At 46.0% G+C, this 16,082-nt stretch overlaps 1 protein-coding gene across 8 annotated transcripts in view; it reads right to left on the bottom strand.

Annotated features, from left to right (window-relative positions):
- Positions 1-16,082, bottom strand: part of NIN (ninein) — a 57,249-nt gene that overhangs the window by 12,855 nt on the left and 28,312 nt on the right. For 5 of the 8 annotated variants that reach the window (XM_079307802.1, XM_079307805.1, XM_079307806.1 and 2 more), the window contains exons 9-24: positions 15,774-15,910; positions 14,698-14,838; positions 13,856-14,030; positions 13,115-13,225; positions 12,277-12,366; positions 10,567-10,720; positions 10,173-10,294; positions 9,396-9,922; positions 6,717-8,717; positions 5,450-5,575; positions 4,555-4,624; positions 3,615-3,830; positions 3,179-3,292; positions 1,880-2,002; positions 1,277-1,390; positions 199-345 (exon numbers count right to left, since the gene is read on the bottom strand). In XM_079307802.1, the coding sequence (XP_079163928.1) occupies positions 199-345; positions 1,277-1,390; positions 1,880-2,002; positions 3,179-3,292; positions 3,615-3,830; positions 4,555-4,624; positions 5,450-5,575; positions 6,717-8,717; positions 9,396-9,922; positions 10,173-10,294; positions 10,567-10,720; positions 12,277-12,366; positions 13,115-13,225; positions 13,856-14,030; positions 14,698-14,838; positions 15,774-15,910 (4,368 nt within the window). The remainder of the gene's footprint in view (positions 1-198; positions 346-1,276; positions 1,391-1,879; positions 2,003-3,178; positions 3,293-3,614; positions 3,831-4,554; positions 4,625-5,449; positions 5,576-6,716; positions 8,718-9,395; positions 9,923-10,172; positions 10,295-10,566; positions 10,721-12,276; positions 12,367-13,114; positions 13,226-13,855; positions 14,031-14,697; positions 14,839-15,773; positions 15,911-16,082) is intronic. The other 3 variants (XM_079307807.1, XM_079307809.1, XM_079307808.1) reach the window with 1 other exon arrangement.

Below are 16,082 nucleotides of genomic sequence, written 5' to 3'. Positions count from 1 at the left end.
AATACATTGTCCACAAATTTAGGGGGTTTATTGGCAAAAGATTTCTTTTAGGGAAGGATGGAAACTCAGGAGTAGGATTGATCATGGCCTGTCCACATTCAAATAAAATACAGTTTTTAAAAATCAGCTTAAAACCTGCACATTATACCTAATACACAATAATTACAGCTAATTACTGAGATCCCTGAAGCCCTTTACCTTGTCACTGGTGCTCTGCAGCTGTTTGTGCAATGCCATCACTTCTTGTTTCAGAGTTTCCTTCTCCTGCTGTGTCCCCTGCAGGTCAGATTTCAGCTGGGACATTTGGAGGTTGGTGCTCTGCAGAGTTTCATTGAGGCTCTGAACCTGTAAAAAAAGAGCAGGAGGCACAGCTTGGCTTTTGCTGGGCCAAGATTCCCTGTGTGGATCAGGTATCCAGGATCTCTGATGGAAGGAGTGAAGTTAAAAATGCTGATTTCCCCCTTTGAAAATGTTAAATTGAGTTTATTGCTCTCTACAACTCTCAGGCAGGAAGGTGGAGCTGAAGGGGGGGTCAGGCTCTGCTCCCAAGGAGCAAGGGACAGGATGAGGAAACAGCCTCAAGGTGCCTCAGAGGGGGATTGGATATGGGGGGAAATTTCCTCTTTGAAAGGGTTTTTGAGCATTGGCACAGCTGCTCAGGGCAGTGGTACAGCCCCCATCCCTGGAGGGAATTTAAAGCTGTGAGGATGTGGCACTTGGGCACATGGGGCAGTGCTGGGGGAATGGCTGATCTCAATTTTAGAGGGATTTTCTATCCTTAAAACTCTAATTCCAAATGATTTTCCAACTTTCTGTTCCAAGCTCACAGCCCCCACTTTGAACAGAGCCACAATTCCCCAGAAACATCTTCCAGCCCTGAGCCTTTACTGTCATATGCTGGAAAGAAACTTTCCCTTGAGTTTTTTATTCTTCTTGGCAGCCCATGGCCAAGGAGAAACTCCAGGAATCCCCAGCCAAGCAGGGAACCACTTGATCCCATCCCTGCCTGGGGGAAGGATCAGCCTGCACCAAGACAGAGGAGCAACAGCATTTAGGAATTAGCAGGCAGAGGGAATTGGCAAAAGTAACTTGGTTGTAGAGAGAAAAATCCCTTATTATGTTTAACAAGTTTCCTTTTATCCTTTAAGAACATCCCTTTGAAAACCCCTCAAAGCAGCCATTCTCAGCTGCATGGCATCAGAAGGGGCTTTCATGAGAAAAAGAGATGATCAAACTGCTTTTATCCAGAGGTGTAACATAAATCAGAGTTTCATACCTTGTCCTGGGAGAGGCTGAGCTGTGCTTTCAGTGCCTGACTCTGCTGCTCCCAGGATTTCTGCTCCTGCTTCAAGCTGTTGACTGCACTCTCCAAGCAGCTGACTTGAGCTACCTGCAATGAGATTACATCAGAAATCCTCACTCAGGATTTTTTTTTTAGACTCAATTTGACTTCAAGGGTTACCCAAGAGGGAGTTAAAGCTAAGGAAGGAAGGAAAACACAGGAAAGCAAAAAGCCCCTCAGCTCCCTGAATTTCCACACAATGGGATCATTATTTACAGTGTGCAGAGTGCTCTGCTCCAGTTCAGAGTTACAGTAGGTTAGAGATGCAATAAAAGTCCAAGAACACTGTCTTCCTTGTCCTGCTGCAGTATTTATATCCAGGCCTCTCTTCCTTGCAATGGTTGGAATTTTCTACATCATCAAATTACACTAAAGCTGTGCTCCAGAATTTAAGCTTTCCTCTCTTAAAAAAATGCAGGCAGTGGCAATTAAGCTTTTATCTGGCTTGAGGGTGAGGAAAAAAAATATCCAGAGATGTTGTACAGGTTATTATACAGATAATAACACAGCACATCTGGATTTGCAGCTTTTTCTTACCTTATCAATACATCTGTTCAGCTCCTCACTCAGGGCTTCTTTCTCTTCCTGCAGCTTTTCATTTTTTGTGATTAAACTTGAAACTTCATTTTGAAGGTCAGCAAGATCAGGACATCTGGGCAGCTGTGGGAAACAAAGCCCTCACAGCTGCATTTCTGTGCTCTTGGAGAATTTGGCATGAAAATCCTGGGATGCCCAAATGGTTTGGGTTGGAAGGGACCTTTACAGGTCATCAAATTCCAGTCCCTCTGGAATAAGCAGGGACATCTTCCCCTATCCCAGGTTGTTCCAAGCTGTCCTTGGACACTTCCAGCCACAAATTCTTTGGGTGCCAGAGCCCCACCACCCTCACAGGGAAGGATTTTCCCATAATATCCCATCTAAATCATGTTCAAACACACTGAAGGAAAACCACTGCACTGCTGCCTTCCAATCCTTTTCCCAGCTGACCCAGTGCTTTATCACTGCCTTTCCTCATTCCATCTCCTGCCTGTAATTACACTCCAGCCACAATCCACTCATTTCTGAACAGGCCTCAGCTGCTTCTGCTTTTTAACACCATTATCTACCCTGAGCACTGGCTGCCTCAACTGAGTGTTTTACACTGCACAAAATAATTTGTGGAGCCCTAATCAGGGACCTGACTCATTTGAAGCCTTCATTATCTGTGTTTATTAGCATAATATTTGCAACCAATTGAACTGTGCTTGTACAGGAGATAACTGAGCTCTCCAGGAAATTATCCTCAAATGTTGTGAGACTCTGATATCTCCAGATGGGTTTAGCAACAGGAATTCTCCCTGACAGGACATGCTGGAAGAGCTCACTCCTTAAATGGAGCTAAAATGGGTTATCTCCAGTGACACAGGGATCCCATTTGCCCTGTCTATTCCTTAATTAGTGCTTTAAATATTTATCTTGACCAAAGCTTCTTTTTGGAGATGCACTGCTCCCAAAAAGTGAACCCAACCTTATTTGATGCATTGTGCTGGAAACTGTTTCAAGAGGAGTTACATTCCTCTACTTTTATGACCTTTCTTTAAAGAAATGAACTATTTCAACCTATTAATTTCCATCCATTAAGAGATGGTGAAAACAAATCTGATGGCACTCAAACAGAATCCCAGAAGGGTTTGGGTTGGAAGGGACCTTTAAAGGTCATCAAGTTCCAATCTCTCTGGAATCAGCAGGGACACTTTCCACTATCCCAGCTTGCTCCAAGCCCTGTCCAACCTGGCCTGGGACAATCCCAGGGATCCAGGGGCAGCCACAGCTGCTCTGGGCAATAGGATGCCATACCTGTTTTGTCTTCTCCAGCTCCTGCTTCAGCATGTGGTTCTCCTGCTCCAGGTGATGAGCTTGCACCTTCATTTTTGACACCTCCATCTCCAAAGATGACACCATGTTTGATGACTGCAAAAAATAAAAAGGCTCAGATGGCAATTTAGGAGACTCACAGAGCACCAAAGTTTAAGCAGAGGAGGCTGCAGGCACTGGCTAGAGCTGAGAGGGCACTGGATGAGCAGCAGCCATGCTGGAAGTGCAGGGAGGGATTTGCCATCACTAAGCTGGGATTTCAAGACAAACCTGCACATTTTCCCCTCCTGGCTTTTGGCTGCTGCTGTGTTTAAACCAGCACTTAGCAAAGCTCAGCTTTGAAATCCCATGCACATCCCAGGACAGGGATGCCAATTCCAAAGCCCCTGAAGTCCAGCTGTCCTATCAAATCCTGTACCTCTATTTTGGAGTTTTCCAGTTCCTCTTTCAGCAGCAGCCTCTCCTTTTCCCATTCTTCCAGGGTACACTTCCCCTCTTCCCTTTCCTTTTGCTCCAGCACCTTTGCCAGCTGTTGATTGAGGTCCTGCACATCTGCCTGGTTTTTGGAGTTCTTCTGGCTGAGTTCTGTATTTTCAGAGTCCAGCTGTTGGTTCCTGGTCTTCAGATCTGCCACCTGAGCAGGGATAGCAGTGATTTTAGACCAGAAATGAGATTTTTGGGTATTTCCTTTCTATTAAGATGATCAAAGATCTGACAAGTCACACTCTGACAGTAACTCCAAATAAATAATTTGTCATAATTGGCATTAATTAGACCACTCATATCAGTCACCCAGCATGGCACCCTTTGCCACACCTTGGCTGGTGTGGATTTTGAGGATTATCCCAATAGATTATTCTGAGCAAGTATTTTCCTAAGCAATGACATGGATAAAATGACCAAGATGACATGGATGTAAAAGGCAATTAATCCTTCTATTTCACCCATTATAACAAGCCACACCTAAAATAAAAGTAGCAGCCACAACTAGTAGCATTCCTAGACCAAGTGAGCTAGGAAATTAGAATTGAATTGAATCTCTGTTTCTCATGAGCTACTGCAGAAAATTGCACAAAACCTACAAAACAAAAGATTTAAACTTTGTATTTCTATGGAATAAACTTTCCAAGTTGACTGTGGAAAATGCTCTCAAGCCTGTAAACTGGACAATTACAGCTTTTCACTTATGAGCAGGTCAAGCAAGCTTCAAATCAATCCCAAAGAGGCAATAAAACAGTTATCAAAATGCCCAAATTTATAAAATGCTCATTTCCTGCTGCCTTTGTGCCTATCTAAGGAACAGCTTTGATGCAGTGATGATTCCTACAGAGAAGCTTCTGGGCTCAGGGCACACACACCTGCTTTTTCAGGTTGTCAACCAACTTCTGCACAGCCACCTTCTCCTTTCTCACAGCCTCTATCTTCTGCCTGTGGAAAAATGAAAGCTCATTACCACTAAAATCAATTATCAATATACACAACTGCATGATTGCACAGGAGGACACCACCAAGTTGTGCCAGGGGAGGTTTAGATTGGATATTAGGAAATATTTCTTTGATGCTCAGGGCAGTGGTGGAGGGATTTAAAATCCATGTGGATGTGGCACTTGGGGACATGGGTCAGTGGTGGCCTTGGCAGTGCTGGGGGAATGGTTGGACTTGATGGTCTTGGAGGTTTTTTCCAACCTTAATGATTCCAAAAATGAGCTGTGTTTTTTTTTAACCACCAGAAATGTTAATTGTGGATATTTATTTATTTATTGCTCAGCATCCCTGTTCTGCATTGACTTGGCAAATGCACAACCTCTCAAGGTGCCCCAAGAGGGACTTTGCTAGAGGGGAAGAATAATCCAAGATCATGGATGGTTCTGCACTGCCACAGACCCAGCCACTGGAATAATCTGTCAGATGAGCCTCTCTCTCCCTGCCTTTGCTGAAGCACAAATAATTGCATCAGGTCAGCTCCTAAGCCAGTCCTGTGTTACTGGGTCACCTCAATGCCTGCAGCTAAACCCTGCCTGGCTCTGGGGATGGGCAGCACAAGCTGGAGCAGGGAAAAGGATGAGGAATAACCTGCCAACCTGCTGGATTTCCAACAGCACCATGAAACAACCCCATTTTGGATTTGTACTGCACCTGGCACACGAGGAGCAGGACATCCCTTCCCTTGGAGAGAAGGGATGAACCCACTGTGGCTGAGCCCCAGCAACAGCCTGAAGCCATCACAGGGCACATTCCCCATGGAATTCTCACCTCATTTCTTCCCTGGATCCATTCAGCTCCCTCAGTTTCAGGCTGGAAGCACTCCCTTCCTCATTTAACAAAGTCACTTCGTTTCTCAGGACGGCGTTTTCCTCACGGAGTTTCTCAGCCTCACACCTGTGGCAGAGACAGGAGACAAGTGAGAACAGTTCCTGTAGGATACCCACAGAGGGGAGAAAATCCCACAAATCAGAGCTACCTGTAAGGCTTCAAAAACAAACCTACAATTGCCTTGTTTTATGTATAAAATGCATATCTATATTTTGCATGAATTCAGTAGGAGCGCTCCCCAGTTTGTTCAAAAAACCCCAAATTTTTACAACAAACTTTAAAAAAAAAAAACCCTGAGATTTTGGGGCATGTTTTTGAGCAGCTAAATTGTGTTAAAATTTTAATTTTCACACTAATGTTCTACATATTTTTCAGTCCTTAAGCTACAAATAACTGAACACCACAATATTGCCAGGAGAGTGAGCTGTTTCCTCAACTGGAATTCAGAATTCTGGGAACAGCACGATTGGAAATTATCTTTTCTGTCCTCAGGAGACTGCACAGAAATAACTTAGCCATGGTGGGACACCTGAAAGAACAATTTCCTGCAGGAAGCTGGTGCTGAACAATAATTAAACCACTTGTAGCCACTTTGTCCATTAAAAAAAAAAAATCCTTGCTGGAATACAGCAGTTAAAAATTAATAGGTAAAACCTAGGATGAATATAATATAATGAATATATGTTTTATAACTGTATTTACCATATATCACACTCCTAACTGGGAAAAAAATCCCTATAATTCTCTAATATTAACCTCAATGTTGAGAAAAATAGAAGCACTTTTAGCATTTCAAATTATTATAATTCTACAGCATTCACTGCAATACTGAGGAAAAACAGGAGCCATTTTAGCCTTGTGAGCAACATTCAGCTCTAAGAGGGAACAAACTGAGTGAAGTGAATATTAGTAAAAGCTACAAAGCACTCTGGAAGTGTTACCATGGATTTTGGACATGGAAATAAAATGAGTTTGTGCTGGAGGACGAGCTAGACACGGTGACGGTGACATCCACAGACAGGTGCTCCTGCTTAGGAGAGGAGTGAGTCACACACAGCTATTTATTCCAGTGGTCTTTATCCAGATTAGAGGAGTTAGGAGCCCATGGCACAGTTTGCTACTCAGAGTTAAATCAGAGTTAAACTGGGGAGGTTAAAGGAGCAGCCAAGGCAGCGCTGGGTTAGTGGCTAACGCCGCGTTACGTTACCTCAGCAGGTCAACCTTGAGCTGCAGCTCAGCGCAGGTGCTCTGCAAGCCCTGGCTCACTCTGGCCTTCCTCTGCTCAGCCTCTGGGTGAGCCTGAGCTCTCTCCTTCCCCTCTGCTTTGGGCTCCCTCATTCCTGCTTTTCCCACTTCTGGCACGGTGCTGTGGCTGTGGGAATTCGTGTCCTGCTGGCTCGTAAATGCACTGGGATGTTCTTCCAGCTTCCCACCTCTCCTGTCACTGGGCACTGCTGAGTTTCCTTGTTCTTGGACATCTTCCAGTTCTTTAGCATCTTCCAATTCTTTAACTTCCACGAGGAATTTGGTGTTTTCCTCTTCAAGCTTTATGCTTTCCACCTCACTCTGTCCTTGCTCACCATGAAGCCTTCTCAGCCTACGCAGGTTGTCTTCCAGCATTTCATTTTTTTCAATTAACTGCACCACTTCAGCTTTCAGATCCTCATTTTCTATCTGAATTTCTTCTTGCAGTGACAGAAGTTCAGCCTGTGCCATGGATCTGTCTTCCAGCTCTTCCATCCTTTTCCAAAGTTGAGCTATTGCACCCTTCAGGTCACCATTTGCTGCCTCAGGAGTGTGATCCAGCAGGAGAGAGGCTTCACTCAGTTCTTCACCCTCCTCCAGCTCCACCTGCATCTCCAAAGCATCAGAAACAAACCCTTGATTTTTGGGAGCTGTTCTGTGATTTAGCAGATGACCCTTCTGCTGTTTGACGCTCTTGTGGAGCATTTTTGGCCTGGGAACTTTCTCCAGATCTCTCTTTTTTGGCAGCACCCAAGAAAGGTTCTTGTCACAATCCTGGCTGCCATCATCATCCAGAGCTGCTTGACTTCCCTGGATCCAGCACCCTTGTGCCTCATCAGGGGGGCCACCAGCTCTGGCCTTCACACATCCCTCCTCCAAATCCCAATCCACCTCTGACATCTCTTCCAGGTCTGTAGTATCAGCCTCCAGAGGTGGAAGCACACCGAAATCTGCTCCCATGGCTACATCCTGACAATCACTGGGCAACCCTGCAAAACTGGGATCTGTTTCCTCAGGTTCTGAGCCAGAGTGGGAGCAGCTGGACCCGGGAGGCTGCAGAATCTCCTGCTCTGCTGCTTGCAGCCGGTGCTGCAGCCTCAGGATCTGGGCAGCCATCCTGACATTCTCCTTCACTGCCTGCTCGTGCACCCTCTGCAAGTTTTGGAGAACATCCCCATCATCTCCCAGAGGAGCTGCCCCAGGAAAAGCAGCAATCTGGCTCTTGGCTTTTGCATACTCACTCTCCAGGGCCCTGTAATGGCTCTGCAGGGCAGAAAAACTCCGTGTTTCCCACTGCAATTTCTGCATTTTCCCTCGGAGCTCTGAGATTTCCAAACCCATCTCAGTCTTTTCTGTCTCTGCTCTTTCACAAATGTCTCTGTTTAAACTCTCCAAAGCAAGAAGTCTGGAATTGAGCTCTTCTTTCTCTTGCTTATACTCACTGTCCAGTCTCTCCAGCTTTTCCCTAACCAGTTTCCCATTTTGTTCCACTGTTGATATTTGTTCATCTTTCTCCTTTAGCTCTTTTTCATGGTCATGTTGGAGCTGCCTTATTTTCTCATTCATCTTTTCCTCTAGCTCCTGGGCAGCATTCCTTAGCTCTTGCAGCTCCTTCTCCAGCTGCTCCCTCTCACACACCAGCTTGTTCACTTCTTCCTTGAAATTTTTCTCCAGGAGATCCTTCTCTTGGCTCAGGGCAGAAGAAACAGCCTTCTCACTTGCCAAGCTTTTCTTCAGCTGCTCCTGGGCTTCAGCAACCTCCTGAGCAATTTCATCCCTTTCAAATTCCCACTGGGATTTCTCCTCCCTCTGCTGCTCAGCAAGTTCCTGCAGCTCTCGCTGGTAACGTCCTTCCAGACTCTGGAGGGTTTCTTCATATTTATTCACAAGTGTTTGTGTGTCCACAGAAAACTGAGTTTGTGCATGAGATGCTCTTCTGTTATAGTCACTTGCCATTTTTTTCCTAGACATGGTTAACATAAGATATTACTAAACTACCTCAGAGATTAAGGTTGCTTTTTAGGCTGAATAAAACAAGTTGGAAATTTAGTTTTAATTTTTTTTTTTCCACTCACTATTGGATGGGTGTTTCTGGGAGCTGCAAGTTAAATTTGAGGCAATTTGGTGAAACATCAAAAAGAAAAACTGCCTTAGAAAAGTGCAACAACCCATGAAATGTCCTCAGAAAAGGTTTCATGTGCAGTATGTGCCCTTCAGTCCCCGTGCTCAGATTTCGGGGGGCAGATGCTCTCACCTCAGGGTGGCTTCAGTTTCTTTTGACTCTCCCAAGTGCTAAAAGCACTTGCCAGCCACCCCTTTCCTTCTTCAGCAAAGAACTCTGAAAGCCCAGGAGTTTTAAAAGGACCAAGCAGGGATTTGTGGGGCACAGGAAACCTGAACAGAGCTGGAGTTAATCACTCCTGGTTATGCTTTAACACTACTGCTGCCTCTGGGTGAGCTAAAAATGAATCTAAACATCTGCTTGAGAAAGGTCAGTAAAGAAAAAAAACCCTGGAGAGCAGCCCAGTGCTGTGGGACAGAGCAGGAACAGTTCTGGACAGTCAGAATTCCCCTTAGGGAATCTGCACTGGGTTCACCCAGGCCAGCACACCCAGCACTGTCCCCAAGAGGTGACACTCACCTTTCCTCCTGCAGCTCCTGCTGGTGCTTCCTCAGCAGCTCTTCCTGGAGCTGCTCCTTCTGCAGGGCATGCAGCTCCTCCAGCCTCTTCAGCTGCTCCTGGAAGCCACGTTCCAGCTCCCCCTTCTCCTCCTGCAGGGTCTGCACCAGCACTCTCATCTTTTCTTCTACCCACACACTGTTCTGGATCAGCTCCTCTCGTTCCTCCCTGAATTTCTCATTCACCTGCTCCAGTCTGGCCCTGACATCATCTTCATGCTCCTGCCTCAACAGTTGCTGCAGATTGGCTTTCTCCTCATCAAAATGCATCTGTAATTTGTTTTTCTCCTCGTTGTGTTTACAGTCAAGCTCTTCCTGCTGCTCTCTGAGCTCTGCTGCCTCTCCCTGCAGCTCTGCTATTTGATTTTTAAGGCCAGAGATCTGCTTTTCCATGACATTCATCTCCTCAGCATACTTCTGCCTCATGTCCTCTTGCTCCTTTTCCCAGTGGGCTTTTGTCTCATCCAGCTGCTTTTCATAATGGCTCACCTACAGAAGGGAAAACAGGATGGATTCATTTATTTTCCACAGAATGTTCTACAGGGATGCTTTCCTCATTATTTCCATCTAATTTTACATATTCGTTCTATTGAATATTTTGATCTGCACTTCAGCATCTTATATTAATTTCCCTGGAAAGAATGTGTAAGTGCTCAGCTTTATTTCTTACTGGCATCATAGAATCCAAATTGGTTTGGGAGGGAAGGGACCTTCAAGACCATCTCATTGCAGCACTTACTGTGTCTTCAAGCTCCTGTTTGAGGTGATGCAGATCCCTGTGGTGCTGCTCCTTCATCTGCTCAATGGCCATTTCTGCCTCTATGCTCATATTTAATGGGTTGCAGTCCTCTGAACCAAGTCCTTTAGAAATAGCAAGCAGGTAATAATTTATATAACCATAAAAACATTAACTATACAATAAATATTTATCAAGAGAATTATTTCATCCATTTAAATTTGTTTAGCAGCTCTCAGACTCCCATCACAAACACAACCAAGGAACTGCAAACATTAAACCCCAAATTAGAGGTGGTGACCAAGTCTCCCTGGGAAGGTTTCCATGGAATGGCCTCCAAGATGTTATGAACACCTGCAGCACAGCTCTCAGTCCTACAGGGGGGATTTTTTTTTACCTTGGTCAGGCTCAATCCCACCATTGCCATGAGTCTTCATGTCAATGTCAAACTCTTCTGACAAGGATTGTTTCAGGGAAGGTCTGAGCACTTTGCCTTGGGCACGGTACTCCTGCAGCTCTGAGTGCAGCTCATCAATCTGGTCCTGCAGCTCCTGACAGGAGGGGGGGAAAAAAAACAGAGAAAAGGAAGCAAGGCTGCTGAGCATCCACCCAGTCCCAGCACAGCACATTTAGGTGGGAATTACAGCAGAGGAAGAATTGTCAGTAACCCACAGTGGTACAGTCATCCTCCAATCAGCCAAACAAGGGGGAATGGCTCCCACTGCCAGGGGCAGGGTGAGATGGGATACTGGGAATTAGGAATTTCTGGCTCTGAGGGTGAGGAAGCCCTGGAATAGAATTCCAAGAGAAGCTGTGGCTGCCTCTGGATCCCTGGGAATGTCCAAGGTCAGAATGGACAGGGCTTGGAGAAGCCTGGGATAGTGGAATTTGTCCTTGCCCATAGCAAGAGGTGGAACAAGATGATTTTTAAGGTCCTTTTTAATCCAAACCATTCTGGGATTCTCTGATAATTCTACAACACCAAACTCTCAAAGATGTAAGTCTAACATCCTCCAGGAACTCTCCCTTTATTCCTTCTTCCTGTGACCTTTTATTAAAAAGCAGCTTTAGCAACATTTTCCAACAGTTGGGAAATGCCTCCTCAAACACCATCTACTTGAAGAATCAAATCAGAAGCAAAAGATCAAATTAGGGAAGAGATCCCCTCATTACTGCATTTACCATCTGCTCCTTCCTCCTGCCTGCCAGTGGAGCATCCCAAGGGTTTGTGCCAAGAGCTGTGCACTCCACTCCAGCAACAGCAGTTATTGAGGAAAACAACTCCCTGAATGTGCAAACACAGAATCCTGCAGGTCTGAAAGGCCCAGGGAGTGAACCCTGATCCCTAATTTATATCTGCCACCCTCAAAAATAGAAAAAAATCAGCAGCATACTGAGAAGTATTGATTCAAATCCTATTTCTAGACAATTTTTGCTTTTAAATTGCAGCTTCCTGTTTCCAATCCAACAGCCTTTTGCAAAGGCAGCTCTTAATTGAATGGAAAGGATCCTGCAGAACAGATCACAGAATCACAAAATGGTTTGGGTTGGAAAGGACCTTAAAGATCATCTTGTTCCAACCCCTTCCAACACTTTTCACTACCCCAGGGTACTCCAAGCCCTGTCCAGCCCAGCCTTGGACACTTCCAGGGGCAGCCACAGCTTCTCTGGGCAACAGATGAGCTGGTACCTGTGCAGAACATCAGAAAGATGAGTTTGCATGCTCACCTTAAAGTCATTTAAGCACACAAGATGGAGGAGAGCAAACTTTCTATTCTGAAGTTTATTAAAAAAAAAAAGTATTTCTGGTGTGAAAACCAGCAAGATGTGAATGTATCTTATTTCTCCTCTAAGTTCCTGCAACTCTGAATTCACAGGGCTCCATGGACCACCCTGGGGGCACCTCACCCTCCCAGCTCAGCCACTTGATTCTGTGGGAAGAGCTTTCCAACCTGCCTTGTGCTGCTGTTGGCAGTGAGGATGTGGCACTTGGGGACATGGTCAGTGCAGGGGGAATGGCTGGACTCAATCTGAGAGGGATTTTCCAACCCAAAGGGTTCTGTGATGTTCCAGGTGGACACAGGAGCCAAATCTCAGCCCCACTTACCCTGCACTGCTGCTCGTACTCACTCCTCATCTGGGCCAGCCTCTCTTCCTGCAGGAAAAACTCTGCACTGGTGGGATCCAGGTCACCAAACTGGAACACAGGGATGGAATATCTGATTATCCACACACCCAGCAGCCCTGCTCAGGACAGCATGGGTGCCATTCCAAGCAGTCCTGCAGCCTGCACTCCCCTCTCCGCTCTGGATTTTTATTTTAAATAAAGCAACTCTACTTTTCTCCTAGCAGGGAATGAGTAACTTCCCCAAAAAAACCTGTCTGCCATCTAGCACAGCTCTCACACTCATTCTGATTCCAGATCACAGCTTAGCATATGCACATCTCAGTGTGGTAAATAATCACAAGCTTTAAAGAAGGCTGGAAATCCCAATATATGAACCTGAGGCTGTGGCTGCACCAACTTCAAACCTCTTTGGAGAAGCTGATATTCTGAAAAGTTTAATGTAATTCATCCATGAGCAGCTGTTCACCTTGATTTTCACCTAATTCCAGCAGTGATGCCATGTAAAACCTCACTCCTCCTGCATCACCTTCCCTGGAAAGGACCTGCAAGTTGGGCCTGTCCAAAAATCTCTGCTGGGAGAAAGGAAAAAAAAGCCCTGCAGATCTGCTTCCCTCTAAGGCTCCCTGCTTGGATTAGAATAAAATAACAGCTAAGGTGGAATATCTGTATTTTCCTTAGCCATCACCAAGGCAAGCTGTGCTGGATAATCTGGATAGGAACCCCAAAAGCCTCTGGAAATCAGTTAAACTGGCAGCTCGAATGCAGCAACTTAAAACTGACTTAATTCTGAAACCCCACTGGCAAAAGCAGGATTTACCTTCTCAGCCAGGACATTTTCCAAGTTCCTCTGCAGTTTGCTTGCCAGACTTTCATACTCAGCCAGTTTTTCTCCTGTTTCCAACAGCTCGTTTTCCAGGCGACTGTTCTCCTAAACCAAACAAAAAAAAAAAAAAAAAAAAAAAAAAAACACAACATCCTCAGCACTTGGAGGAGGAAAAAATCAGCATGTGATAACTCATCCAAATAAAGGTAACTCCCAATCAAGCCAGAGCATGACACTAATTCCTGTCATCACCTGAAGCTTGAAATATGAATCCATTCACACACAACCCACTCTTGCCACAGCAGGTGTGAACATTGGATTTTTGATAATTTACCACAAGGCTTAACAGCAAGCTTGCTGTTTCTGAGGTTTATGTTGTGTTATGATGTTTAAGATGGTTTGTTTGTTTCTAAAAGAGTATTTTAAACTTGATCAAGATGTTTTATCTCCTGGCTTGACAGCTCATCCAAGAGTTGCCACATGCACACACTGCACTTGATGGCAGCAGAGATTTGAACTTGGGTTAGGAATCCATGGAACAACCCATCAAGGTGCCCCAAACACCAATTCTCATGGACATGCCTCTATCTTGCTGCTTAAATTCAGCTGATTTTAGCCAGCTAACCACAGCCCAGAACTCATCCTTTTAACACAGACCACCCTACAAGAATCACTCCCCTCCCAGGGTATCCCTGCTTTTTGGGGGAAACCCTGGCTGTGTTTAGCCCCTGTTACCTTCAGGGCCAGGGCCAGGCGGTCTCTGATGTAGTTCTCATCTGTTTTCAGCTTTTCCATCTCCTGCTCCAGCTCCAGCCTCTGTTTATTTGCCTGCTGCAGGATTTGCTCCCTCTCCCTGCGCAGCTCGTTCTTCAGGGCAGAGATTCTCTCCTTGTACTCCTCATCCAGCTTCCTGCAGGGACAGGGGACAGCAGCTCCTCAGACACAGGTGACAAACCCTGCTGGGGGTGAAGCTGGGGGGCTGCTGGATCCCACAAATCTGGGGGTTTTGAGCTTTCTGTGCTGTCAGGCACTGACCCCATGGAGAACACTGATTTTGACCTGAGGCCTCGGAGAAACTTCCAAATTTGAGTGATGAAGTTAAAATCACTGGTGTGTAGTGAAATAAAAGTATGTGATTTCACATGGTAAAAGGTTTTAAATTTGAGGTTTTTGCAGCATTGTAATAGGTATGGGACAAGATGGAGGATTTTGGGTTGTTTTTTTTGGTGTTCATCTTCCTTCTTCCTGGTTTCAGGCAGTTTCTGGTTGGTCAGTGTCACACTGAGGCTCACAGGAATTTAGTTAGTAAGTATAAATAATATAGGTGTTAATTCTCTATTAAACCATTTAGCTTTAAGAAACCTTGTAGCAACTAAATCTTCCTCACTTCTAGCAAGCAGCAAGAAGTGCTGTCAAATGCTCTGTATTATTTAATAAAATCCAATTAACAACCAACCCCAAAAAAACCCCAACATTTTCCAAGTAAAGGCAGAAAAACCTAAAAAACCCCCACTAATGAAGTGGTGCATGGCTGTTTGAGGGGCTGCCAGGGGCAGGAGGGATGTGCAGTGCCCTACCTGAGGTTGTACTCGTTGCGGCGCTCGATGGCAGCGTGGTGATCATCCACCTCTGAGGCCATCAGGGATTTCAGCTTCTCTGCTTTCTCCAGGTCTGACCTCAGCTTCTCCTTCTCCCTGGCCACCTGGTCAAACCTCTCCCTGGGCACAGCAGAGATGGATTAGGTCAGCTCTCACTGCTCCCCTTGGAAAGATCTCCAAGGAAGTCACTGGATTTGAAGCTGTACCCAAATAGTTCTGGACATGTCTTGGTGTATCCACAGATCCTGAGACATCAACACTTGAGACACTCAGCTGTGGTCCAGCTTGTGGGTTGGAAGGGGCTTTCAAGACCATCTTACTCCACCCTCTGCCATGGCAGGGACACCTTCCACTGTCCCAGGCTGCTCCAGCCTGGCCTTGGGCACTGCCAGGGATCCAGGGACAGCCACAGCTGCTCTGGGCACCTGTGCCAGGGCCTCCCCACCCTCCCAGGGATAATTCCTTCCCAGTATCCCACCCATCCCTGCCCTCTGGCAGTGGGAAGCCATTCCCTGTGTCCTGTCACTCCAGGCTCTTGTCCCCATGCCCGTCCAGCTCTCCTGGAGCCCTTTAGGCACTGGAAGGGGCTCTGAGGTCTCTTTTTCACTAGAGAAATCTGCACAGCGAGTCCAGCACAAAGTCAAGCTGTGCTGACTTTCAAAGTTAAAACACTGGGATTTACAGTGGGTTTGTACCTCACCCCCACATCTGTCACATGGCAGAACCTCTGCAATGCCCCAAATCAGTTGGAATTAAAGGCACTGATAAACTGCACCAGGCTCTGCCCTGAGCTGTGCATTCCATCACTGACCACTGTGGACAGCAGTGACCACTCCCAGACTGGGAACAGCCTGCTGCTTCCATTTTTTACTTTTCAACTACATTTTTTCTGCAGCCCTTGGAGATTTGAGTGTTTTTCCCAGGCAAAACAAGACAGTTGGAAGTTTCTGAATACTCCAACAGAGAACTGAGCCTTCCAGTGCCACCCTGGGGTCACCACCACCCACCAGCTGCTCCCTCTTGGAGCTCTTGGCTCTGCAATCCCTGGGACTCACATCAAGTGCCTGATCTCTGTTTTGAAGCTGGCCAGGGCTGCCTGGTGCACCCCATTCTTGGTGATCAGCAGCTCATTCTCCAGTGCCAGTGTCAGCTCTGTCAGGTTCACCTTCCCATCCAAGCTGAAGTCCAGAGCCTGTGGAAATAACAAGGAGCTTCCTGCAGCAGCCTGGAGACATTTGTGCAGGGATTGACAGGATAAAAGAGCAGGCTCAGATGAGATCTCTGCTTGCTAATTAATCTGTCACAAACACCCCCAGGGCAATAAACCAGACATCTCAGCCACCTCCCTACAAGGCAGAGCTGCT

The sequence above is a fragment of the Erithacus rubecula genome (assembly GCF_903797595.1).
Source record: "Erithacus rubecula genome assembly, chromosome: 6".
In the NCBI taxonomy this organism is placed as follows: domain Eukaryota; kingdom Metazoa; phylum Chordata; class Aves; order Passeriformes; family Muscicapidae; genus Erithacus; species Erithacus rubecula.
This window is presented reverse-complemented; position numbering and strand designations above follow the sequence as displayed.